The 12,291-nt window shown below is 39.1% G+C and overlaps 2 protein-coding genes across 2 annotated transcripts; both read left to right on the top strand.

Annotated features, from left to right (window-relative positions):
* Positions 1-33: 33 nt before the first annotated feature.
* On the top strand, positions 34-1,944 carry SAPINGB_P001444 (uncharacterized protein; the record flags this gene model as incomplete). Its single annotated transcript, XM_031996166.1, has 1 exon — positions 34-1,944. The coding sequence occupies one exon, from the start codon at positions 34-36 to the stop codon at positions 1,942-1,944; it is 1,911 nt and encodes a 636-aa protein (XP_031852057.1).
* Positions 1,945-2,528: 584 nt separating this feature from the next.
* SAPINGB_P001443 (uncharacterized protein) lies at positions 2,529-12,246 on the top strand (the record flags this gene model as incomplete). The annotated part of the gene is made up of 4 exons (XM_031996165.1): positions 2,529-2,570; positions 2,651-2,659; positions 2,711-2,794; positions 2,845-12,246. The coding sequence occupies 4 exons, from the start codon at positions 2,529-2,531 to the stop codon at positions 12,244-12,246; spliced, it is 9,537 nt and encodes a 3,178-aa protein (XP_031852056.1).
* Between the last annotated feature and the right edge of the window lie 45 nt (positions 12,247-12,291).

Below are 12,291 nucleotides of genomic sequence, written 5' to 3'. Positions count from 1 at the left end.
AATTTAATTTAATTTAAAAAAAAACAGAATCAAATGAATTTAAAATTTACAGCAAAAAACAATTTATTTTTAAGTGTTACACTGGCAGCTTATGCATTTGCTCAATCTTCATCAGGGCAATCAACTGCAATCACTTCGTGCCATTTTCATGAAAGTACTCTTTTTTGCAAAAATGGTAATGGTGAAGAAGGATATGTTACTCCTGCTCCAACTGCCACATCTGAAGCGCCCGCTCAATACACAGCATGCCATAATCATGACAATGAGTTTTATTGCATGAATGGTTCTGACGAAATTCAGTTTATTATTGCTAATGCTGATGAAGCGATTTCCAGCTCAATGAGTACATATTTAACAGCACAAAGTGTAAGTTCACAAATTGCTCAAACTACTGCCATTACATCCTGCCATTTTCATGAAAGTACTTTTTACTGTATGAATGGCAGCGGTGAAGAAGGCTATGTCACTCCAGCACCTACAGCAACAGCAGAAGCTCCAGCTCAGTACACCGCTTGCCATAATCATGGTGAAGATTACTATTGTATGAATGGATCCAATGAAGTTCAATTTTTCATTGCTGAAGAACATGATGATCACGATGAAGAATCTACTGTTACATCGCAAATTAGCAATAGTGCATCAGGCCAAACCACAGCTGTGACAGCTTGTCATTATCATGGTACAGCTTACAATTGCATGAATGGAGATGGTCAGGAAGGTTACATTGTCCCAGCCCCTACTGCAACCGAAAGTACACCAGCAGAATATACAGGTTGCCATACTCATGGGTCTAGCACCTTTTGTATGAATGGTTTAGAAGAAGTACAGTTTGTCATAGATGGAGAAATAAGCGCCACTTCTACTTCCACAGAATCAAGTACATCTACAGATGGTATTTCCTGCCACTTCCACGCTGGCGTAGAGCATTGCGTCGATGCTGATGGTAATACTGTTGAAAGTACATGTGAAAAAGTCAACACAGAAAAAAATATTCGTCTTCGTGTGGGTCTCCTTTTTGCAATTTTAGCATCTAGTTCTTTTGCAGTTTTTAGTCCTATATTCTTGAGACGATTTGCTAATCTTGACCTTGATGGACCTGTTCTTACAATTATACGACAGTTTGGTACCGGTGTTGTACTTTCCACTTCTCTTATTCATCTTTCAACTCATGCAACTCTCATGTTTAGCAGTGAATGCGTTGGAACACTTTCATATGAAGGTGTTTCGACTTCTATAATGCTTGCTGGCTTGTTTATTGCATTCTTGATTGAGTACACTTTTAATAGACTTCTCAGCAATAGACAAAAGAAACTTCAACGAAAAAATTCTTGCGATGGTCAAGTGTTGGAACAAAAGCCTACCACTGGTTCAGACAACGAAAATATGAACAATGAAAAGCACCAAGTTCAAGTTTCTCAGGTTCCAAATGGTGGCCATAATCATTCTGATAGTCTAATAGATCCTCATGACAAACTCAGTGTCATGATTATGGAGGCAGGTATCGTATTTCATTCTATCCTTATTGGTATAACTCTTGTTGTTGCTGGTGACTCAGGCGTCATCACACTTTTTATTGTAATTCTCTTTCATCAAATGTTCGAAGGTTTAGCCGTGGGTGCACGCATCTCTGGAATCCGAAACGCATCAATGGTAGAAATGATTATAATGGGTACAGTTTTTGCTCTGATTACACCAATTGGCATGGCTATCGGCCTGGGTGTCATTAACAAGTTCAATGGAAATGATAGATCCACTCTTATTGCTCTAGGTACAATAGATGCATTATCAGCAGGTATCCTATTATGGACTGGTCTTGTGGAAATGTTAGCAATGGATTGGATTATTGGAAGTCTTAAGGACGCCTCTGTATGGACTTCCCTGTTAGCGATGGCATCTCTTATTGGGGGTATGATTCTTATGAGTGTCCTCGGTAAATGGACCTAAGTTTTTATTTTAAATAAATTAAAAGTTTTTATTTTTTGCTCCATTATCGATTCTTCATTTCTTTGTAAAGTACTATATATATAGAAAGTTTTCTTACAATCAATTTCTTCTGAAAGTTTTAAAAACTTTAAACATTTTCTATCATTGCTAAATTGCTCCATCAATGTTTTGGTTGCGGGATATCATAAAGTGGCGGGGTGGTTTAAAGTAACAATGTAACCGGTCCGTATACTCCTCCGGAATTTAGAATTTTTTTTTTTTTTGCCTCCACCTCCATAATTCCCCCTTGCAGTCACCATTTCTCCCTTTCTTCTACAACGCCAAAGTTTTACAACTATACACTTTCTCATGACAATTTAAAGCATTATATTAAAATCAGCATTTATCTATTAAATTTTTTTTCTTCGACAATTGCCTATCTATTTCTCATTCATTATTTGTTCTCTACTCTTAAAGTTGGGATAGAAACGGCACCAATCATTTGTCATCTCTTAATTACCCCTCTCTCTAATTTTTTATTCCATTTATTTTATTTTTTCTTTAAAAAAGATAATTGATATTCTTTTCAATAACTAAAGCCCGCCATGTTGGAATCCTTGGTGGCATCGCTATTGAATAGATTTCTTGTATGTTATGATATTTTTTTTTATAATCGACAACCTAATTGGTCTTTCTAATGCGCCTTTACTAACCAACCTTTTTTTAGGGATCATATGTATGCTTTTTTTTTCTCCAACAATAATTGCATTTTTCTAACTATATTTAGGTCAAAAATTTCGATCCGAAACAATTAAATATTGGAATTTGGAGCGGCGATGTAAAACTTAGAAATCTCAGTCTTAAACGCGAGGTATGTTTTATTACAAAAAAAAAAAAATTATTTGACTAACAAATCTTTAGGCTCTTGATCAACTAAAGCTCCCTATTGATGTCGTTGAAGGTCATCTTGGTGAACTTGTCCTTCAAATTCCATGGTCTAATCTCAAGAATAAGCCAGTAAAGGTTCTTATTAACAATGTTTTCCTTGTTGCAGTTCCTAAGCTAGATCAAGCTTATGATGCGGCCGAAGAAGAACGTAGAGAATTAGCATTAAAGCGAAACAAATTGGAAGATTTGGAGCTAGCAGATAGAATTCATGATACAGAGAATCTCTCGCCTGAGGAAATCCGCAAAAACCAAAGTTTCACTGACAGTTTAGTCACAAAAATTATTGACAATTTACAGATTACAATTAACAATATTCACATACGCTACGAAGACAATAGCAGCGTTCCGGGCCACGAGTTTTCTATCGGTATATCCCTTAAAGAGATTTCTGCTGTTTCAACTAATGAAAACTGGGAGCCAAGTTTTCTTACCGACACCAAAGTCATTACTCATAAATTGGCAACGCTTGGGTCACTATCTTTGTATTGGAATACTGATAGCAAATCTACCCGGGATTTTTCTCACGAGGAACTTATCGAATACATGAAAAAAGCAGCTGAGTCAGACCCTACCCTCACTAATTCTTTTCAATATATTCTCCGCCCTGTTTCTGGTGTTGGACATATTACTCTTAACAAAGATGCCTCTGCAGGTCCAAAAACCAAGGCTCAACTTCTTTTCGACGAACTTGCATTTGTTTTTGACAGCGATCAGTACCGTGACATGCTTTGGACAGCCGAGTTATTTAATGTATATCAACTTTCGCGTGAATTTCAACGATTTAGACCCAAGATGGCTATTAAAGATGATCCTAAAGCCTGGTTTAAATATGCAGCAAATTGTGTGTTAAGCGAAATCCATCAGAAACGCAAGGAATGGTCATGGGATTATATTCTTGAACACCGCAAAGAAAGAATAAGATATGTTGAGCTATTTAAAAAGCGTACTGTTGCATCACCACCACTTACCTTAGAAGAGATTGACGAGTTCAATAACATTGAAACCAAAACGTCATTTGAAGATTTGCGATTTTACAGAACAATTGCTAAATCTCAACTTAGAAAAGAAAAGGCTCTTTTAAAACCACAGAAGCCAGCTTCTAAAGAAAACAATACATGGTCTGGTTGGTTTTGGAACAAGAATACTAATGCAGCTGCAATCAGCACTGCAAACTCTGATGGCTCCACCGATAATAACGAAGTTGTCATGACAGAGGAACAGCGGAAAGAACTCTATGAAGCCATTGAGTGGGATGAAAAGAAGGCAATCATTGATGCTATTGATATTCCTAAAGATACTGTCACCATGGAAATAGAAGCAGCACTTAAGTCTGGAAGTTTCAGACTTCGCACAAATCCACATGGAGACGTTCGAGATGTGGTTACAATTCTTTTCAATGGGTTCAATTCTTCATTTTATAACAGACCTGATTCATATACAGCAAATCTCTCTCTTCATGAGCTTCGTGTTGATGATGGTTCTGAAGACACACTCTATAAGCAGATTGTAACAGTCAAGTCTATTGGAACACATTTTATACCAGATTTTTCTGAAGACCACCCAGATAAATGCTCTACAGATGTTGAATCTTCTGTTGATCAAGACGCATTTTTTTGGCTCTCTTTTGAAAGCAATCCGCTGGACGGTAGTGCTGATTCAAATCTTTTCATAAAAATGAAGAGTATCACCATATTTTATAACACAGGGTTTTTGGAGAACATTGCGCGGTTTTTCCGTCCTCCAAAGAATCACTTGGAAACAATTGGTGCCATTATGAATGCTGCTGGTGCAACTGTCGAAGAGATCAGAGACCAAACAAGAATTGGTCTTGAATATGCTTTACAGCAACATAAGACTGTAAACCTTGTAATTGATATGCAGGCACCCCTTATCGTTATGCCCCTCGACCCCACCAGTTGGGCCTCTCCTTGTGCCATCATAGATGCTGGTCATATTTCTGCTATCAGTCATCTCGTTGGCAAAGAAGTGATTGAAGAAGTTAAGAAAAAGAAGACTATGGTTTATACTGATAATGACTGGAAGCGCCTGGAGTCTCTTATGTACGACAAATTCAATGTTCAACTTCACAATACTCAGTTTTTAATTGGGTCTAATGTTCGTGACACAATGCGCCAGCTTCATAATGGCGTGTCTGACGACCCTTCTTCAGTCTTGGATAGAATTAATATGGACTTTTTGGTAGAAGTTTCTATTTTGCCAGAGGCACACAGTCTTACGAAGTTTAAAATTTCTGGTAATTTGCCTAAATTTGTGGCCTCCATGTCTGATGCAAAGTACAAAATTATGATGCAAATTGTTGATGTTTGCATTCCCAACTTTAATTTTGATGCTGAAGACGATGGAAACAAAAGTCCAAAGAAAAATGACACAAAGGATGGCTCTAACAAGGAAAGCGACTCATACTCCCATAATCTTGGTCGCTCACGCGCATTTTCCATTGCACCATCATCAATCCCTATTCTTCCTGACATTGACAGTGATACCGAAGAAGAACCAGCACCTCCCGAACCAACTTTAAAGAATTCTGATCAAAAGATATTTGAGTTCAATTTCCGGGTTGATCGTGTTGAAATGTTTTTGCATCGCTGCACTGATCCAGTTTCACTGAAACAAGAACCTCTAGTTGATATGATTTTAGAATCTTTTGACTTATACTACTACTACAAGGATGGCGAAATGCTCGCCGATGTGGTATTAAAGAGCCTTTGTATTGAAGACTATGTGCAAAATAATGTTGATTCTGAGCTTCGCAAATTTGCAACTTCTTTGGAAAATGCTGATTCCGGATTGAACGAGCTTTTTAAAGTCAAGTATAAGCGTGTTAACACTGGCAAAGTGGATACTCTGGGAAATGACATTAATGATCAGCTTATTGATGTTACTCTTTCTACTATTAAGTTTGTCATTAACCCAAAGAGCTTTCTATCTATTCTAGATTTCATTATTACTACATTCACTTCTCCAGCAGAAACTCCAGATAATTCCCAGTTGACGCTTCCATCACCTACAAGTTCTTCAAATTCTGAAGAAGATCACGATTCTGTGGCAAAGATTGACATCACTGTTGATCTACATGGTATTATATTGTTACTTAATGATGATGGTATTAAATTGGCAACAACCAAGTTGGATAGTGCATTTGTCAAGGTATTTATGGTTCCAGAGACTATGAAAGTTGAAGCACGCATAGGAAAATTTACACTTCACGATGAAGTTAATAATGGCATTAATCGTGAATCTATGCTTCGCAAACTTATTAGCATTGAAGGAAGTGACTTGGCCGACTTCAATTATCAAACCTTTGCGCCTGGTACGACATCAAACATTTACAATAGTCTAATCAAGTTTCACGCTGGCTCGATTAAGTTTAATGTTGTGGAAGAGCCGTTTGCTCGCATCATGAATTTTGGGTCCAAGTTTGCTCAAATGAAGGCACTATTTGACTCTGCTCGACAAGTTGCCTATAACCAGGCAAATCAAATTGAGGATGCAAACAAGATTCATTTCGATTTTCATATTAGTACTCCTATTCTTGTTTTCCCTAAAATTAAATTCAGTCATGGAGAAACTCTTTGTGACACTATTGTTGCGCATCTTGGTGAAATGTATGCCAACAATGAGTACATTCATTTTCAAGAAGATCCAGATGGGCCTCTTGCCAACCACATTCAATTTGGTATTCGCTCGACTCGTTTGTTTTCCAAGTTCCACTTCCCTAATACTATTCAAAAACTGGAAATTATTGATAATTTTGACATGTCGTTTGATGTTTCATACGTTGAGCCATATGATGGCATCAGTCGTCCGATCACAATTGTTACAGGAAGCTTATCCGAAACCACAGTTCGCATAACAGAACTTCAATACCGTTTTTTGATGGAGATGAGTACTAGTGTAGCTGGTATCTTTGGCGGTGATGGTGGAATCCCAGACGATGAAATGATTAATTTGGAGGAAGAGCTTAAACAACAGAAGCATATCGGTAATGTTGGCTTATCACGTCCTATATCACCTAACACATCTAATTACACAGTCAGCAAAATGGATCTTTCGTTTGAAGTTCCCAAGCTTGCGTTATCTCTTTACACAAATACAGCAAATGTTGCCTCGGAAGACTTGGAATCCACTAGCCTTTCTAAATTTACCGTGGATGATTTGGGTGCTAAGCTACGCATGAAAGCTTCTGGTGATTTAGAATCAGATGTTCACATGAAAGCGTTCACTGTTCATGATACCCGATCAGTAAAGGACAACAAGTTTTCTGAAATTATTCCATCAGCTACACATGGAGAGTATCAGTTTATGTGCAATGTGACCATGACAGGCCCTGTGGAAAACAGAATTCTAAAAGCTGTTCTTACAGTCGACAGCCCAAGAATGATTTTAGCTATGGACTACTTATTTGCTGTTAAAGCGTTCCTTCTTTATGGCTTTCCACCTGCTGTTGAGGATCCTGTTACAGAAGACATTACAGAGGATATGCTAATAGAAGACGAGGGTGGAGATACTACTTCACAGTCCACACAGCCTTCTTCGATGAAGATATATTATCATGTGAATGTCGTTGATGCCTCAGTTATTCTTTTGGCAAATCCTAAGCTTGTGGATTCTGAAGCTATTGTTCTCAAGGCTGAACACTTTGTGTTGTCTCAAGAAGAGACTATGGTTATGTCTGTAAGCAAAGTTGGGGTTTTCTTATGCAAAATGAATGCATTTGATCGCAACAGACTTCGTATTTTAGATGACTTTTCTTTGGTTGTTGCCATTGACAATCGTGGTTCATCACCAACCGCAGAGATTTCCAAGATTGATATCACAGTTGAACCCTTGGTTTTGCGTCTTGCTCTGCGCGACATTATCCTTGCTCTGGATATTATCAAAAGAGTTAACATTATGTCTTCTGAAATTGATGCTAAACAGAATGTTGAGCCTCTTAAAGAGGCACCTAGATATTCTCGCTTTTCTAAAAGAAGAAAAATTCGACGGAGCTCTATTTCTCGCAAAAGCGATATCAGCGTTCTAAAACAGCCTATTGCGCCTGTTACTAGCTCTAGCACTCGAGTTGCTGACGATATTGACATTGTAGTCCGAGGTCAGCGCCTCAGTGCTGAATTTGATGGTCTTCGTCTTGTTCTAATTGGCACTTTTAATGAGCTTCCCATGCTTGATATGTGTGCCAAGGCTTTTACTGTCAATGTCAGAGATTGGTCTTCCAATCTTACTGTTGAAACATCCATTGAGACTTTTGTGAATATATACAATTCGGAAAAGTCTGCATGGGAGCCCCTTATTGAACCGTGGGACTTAGGATTTCATGTTGCACGCTCCGTTGAAAACAATAATACTACAGTCAATTTGTTTTCGCGAAAGCTTATGGAGCTCACAATTACTTCTCAAACTATTAGCTCAATTTCCCATGCTGTCGAGTTTATTTCCGACGATATTGATGATAATTTTTTGCTACGTCCTCGCGACGATGTTGCCCCCTATCGCATTTTGAACCAAACTGGATACAGTGTCGAAGTTTGGATTGATGGTAATAGCAAAAATGAAGTCCAGACTTCTGCCACTATTCCAGATAATGAAGAAATCCCTTGGCGATTTTACGACTGGAATACGGTACGTGAGAACCTGAGCACTGATGCCCAAAAAGTTAATTTAGGCGTTCGTCTGTTGAACTCACCTTATGAACCCATCCGGAACATTTCTGTTACCACTGTGGGAGAGCATCTCTACACACTTAATCCACGGATTCGTCGCATCAATCACAGACTTTTATGTGAAGTTTCAATGGATCATTCAATTAAACGTATTGTGTTGAGATCAGCTCTTACATTCGTCAATAATACTCAAGCGCCAATGGTAATCTCAATAGGCCGCTCAGGCAGCATTGATGCTCCAAATGACACTGGTGCCATTTCTGCTCATCCAAGTAAAAAACTTACTACCCCTCTTACATGGGAGCTTAATCCTGGAGATTCTCGTGCTATTCCAATTGAGTACATGTATGACAACCCCATTGATGTAAAGCCATTTGATCATCTTCCCTTTAATTGGTCTGAGCAACCCATTTATTGGAAAGATTTGCTTGCGGGATCTTGCTCTGTTGTTTGTCCTCCCAAGGACGAGTCTACGGGGACATATTTTTATGTGCAAGCAGCGGCTGTCTATGACAAGTCACTTCCTCTTCCCAAAGTTTACCCTCATATGAAAGTTGTTTTAGCAGCACCTTTAGAGATAGTAAATCTTTTGCCGTTTGACTTTGTTTATCGTGTTTATGATAAAACTGTCAAGAAAGAGTGGACCAATACTATTAAGCAAGGCAAGACAGGCTCTATGCATGTTATACAACTGTCTCATTTTCTTATGCTTAACGTCCATCCTTTGGAGGGCGATTATGAGAACACTGATTTTGCAGTCATTAATACCAATAAGACTGGCGATTTTAAGAGGGAAGATACTTTGGTCACAAGATCTATTGATGGTCAACGATTGACACTTAAGCTTCACTTTATTGAAGAAGAGGGAAGAGGTCTCAAGGTTATGGTTTATTCTCCATATATAATCTTAAACAAGACCGGTTTGGATGTCAAGATTTTGGAAAAGTTCAACACAGCTACTTCTCGAGTGTTTAATGACACTGCAACACGCAATGGACAAGAAGTGCTACATAAAAAGGCTGTGCCAAAGATGTGGTCTTTTGATCGTGATTCGAACAAGCGTGCTCTTATCAAAGTTGGGGACTCTAAGTGGAGTGAAGAGATTAGTTTTGATACTATTGGCAAGGATTCTGATGTTGTCATCCAATCCAATACCCGTCAATCAGAAATTCACGTTGGTGTTCACATTACTGAGGGACAAGGCATTTATAAGCTTACCAAGATTGTTACTTTGACTCCCAGATTTGTTGTGCACAACAAACTTAAAGATGACATTCAGATCCGTGACACTGGGTCTTCAGATATTGTTGTTGTTAAGTCGAACAGTGTTCAACCTGTACACTTCTTGCGCAGATCAAGCAACATGCAGCTTAGCGCCTGCTTTTTTGGTGCTACATCTCAGTGGACTGCACCATTTGTCATCTCTAACATTGGTCGAATTCACTTGCGTGTTTATCAACATGGCAAAGGCTATGGTTTGCTCAAGATTGACATTTTGATGGAGGATGCCACCTTGTACATCCATATTGATGAAGCAGGAAACAATTGGCCCTACTCTATTCGCAATTTCACAGACAGGCCATTCAAGTTTTATCAGGCAAATCCATATGTCGATGAAGCAGGTATTGAGCTTCCTAAGCACCCTCAGTTTACGCCGATTGTTTATCTCATTCCAGCAAAAAGTGTCATGCCATATGCTTGGGATTATCCTGCCGAGTCATTGAAAGAGCTTGTTATTGAAGCCAATGGTAGAGAACGCCGTGTTCAGCTTGCAGAAATTGGAAACCTTCCTCCTATGAAGGTTCCTGGTGACCGGAATCAGTCTCCATGCATTGTTGATCTAAACGTTGTTGCTGATGGTCCTACGCAAACTCTTGTTCTTTCTGACTACGACCCTGAAGTGAGTTTGTACAAGCTGAAGAACAACCCTTCACAAGCCAGTATTGCTTCTACAACAGCACCAACTGAAGCATTCAGTGTCCAAGATGATGAAGGTGACATTACTCTTAATGTCAATGTCAAATTTGAGGGCATTGGTGTGTCACTGATCAACCGTCGAATGCAGGAGCTCTGCTACATGACTTGGCGTGGTATTGAGTTTAACTTCAAGACATCGGACTTGTATGACACTTTCAATATTAAGATCAAGTGGATTCAGATTGACAATCAGCTTTTTGGTGGAGTTTATCCCATCATTTTGTTCCCCAGTGTTGTTCCCCAGACCGGCAAGGAGATGGAAGCGCATCCCACATTTTCCTCTTCTGTCACTAGAGTCCGAGACAACAATCATGGTGTGATTTATATTAAGTTTTTTACCATTTTGCTTCAGCAAATCACTCTGGAGATGGATGAAGACTTTTTGTTTGCAGCCATTGACTTTTACAACTCTTATATGGAGGGCCAGAAGAAGAATATTGATGTTTTGTGCGATAATGACTTGCATATTCCTGAGCCGCTTAATGACACTGAAGGTCTTGATCTTTACTTTGAGATTTTGAATCTGCAACCAGCTCAGATGGATTTGTCATTTGTAAGAACTGAGCATGTCAATGCGGAGGAGAAGACAGATTCGCAAACAGCGCTTGGTTTCTTTTTGAATGCACTTACAATGGCTATTGGCAACATTAACGATGCGCCTGTTCAGCTAAATGCACTTGTCATGGCTAATGTTCGAACTCCATTCCCACTTTTGCTGCAGTCAATTTCTGCACACTATCGTCAAGAATTTATGAACCAAATTCATAAAATTTTGGGGTCTGCAGACTTTTTGGGTAATCCCGTTGGATTGTTCAACAATTTGAGTTCTGGATTTATGGATATGTTTTATGAGCCATATCAAGGGTATATTTTGAACGATCGTCCACAAGAGCTTGGTATTGGTATTGCCAAGGGTGGTTTGAGTTTTATGAAGAAGTCTGTCTTTGGATTCAGTGATAGTATTTCCAAAATGACAGGAAGTATTTCTAAGGGGTTGACTGCTGCAACAATGGATCGGACTTTCCAAGATCAGCGAAGAAACAAGATGGGCCGCAATCGTCCTAAACACGCACTGAATGGATTGACTTCTGCTGCCAATTCTCTTGTAGAAGGTATTACAAGCGGTGTTACTGGACTTGCTTTGGCGCCTGTGCGTGGAGCTACGGAGGAGGGAGCTGCTGGATTCTTTAAAGGTCTAGGTAAGGGTTTGATTGGATTGCCTACTAAGACGGCGATTGGCATTTTTGATTTTGCCAACAGTTTGAGTGAGGGCGTGAAAAACACGACGACGATCTTCGATGGAAATGCGATTGAGCGTATTCGACCCCCACGAAGCATTTCATACGATGGGATTATTCGTCCATACAATCAGCGGAATGCTCAGGGTCAGGAATGGTTGAAAATGTGCAACAATGGTGACTTTTTTAATGACAAGTACCTGGCACATTTGGCACTTGCTGAAAGTGAAATGGTTGTAATGGTGACGTTTTTGCGCATCATGTTGCTTAACACAAGCACTATGACGACGGAGTGGGAAGTCATGTTTAGAGATTTGCAGACGATTGCAATGGAACGCACAGGGTTAGCCCTAATTTTGCGGGGTAGTGTCCAGGGCCCGTTTATTCCTGTTCCAGATGCATCAAGTCGCAAGTATCTGTACAAAGAGATTGGAATTGCTGTGACAGAATATAACCGCAAGTATCAAACGGTAGCTTAGATTTGATTTGATTTGATTTTTTTGGTATTTTATAATTTTAATTTT

Source organism: Magnusiomyces paraingens (assembly GCF_902498895.1).
Source record: "Magnusiomyces paraingens strain CBS 517.90 genome assembly, contig: contig1, whole genome shotgun sequence".
Lineage (NCBI taxonomy): Eukaryota > Fungi > Ascomycota > Dipodascomycetes > Dipodascales > Dipodascaceae > Magnusiomyces > Magnusiomyces paraingens.
The sequence above is the reverse complement of the archived record's forward strand: the minus strand, read 5'-3'. Positions and strand labels throughout refer to the sequence as shown.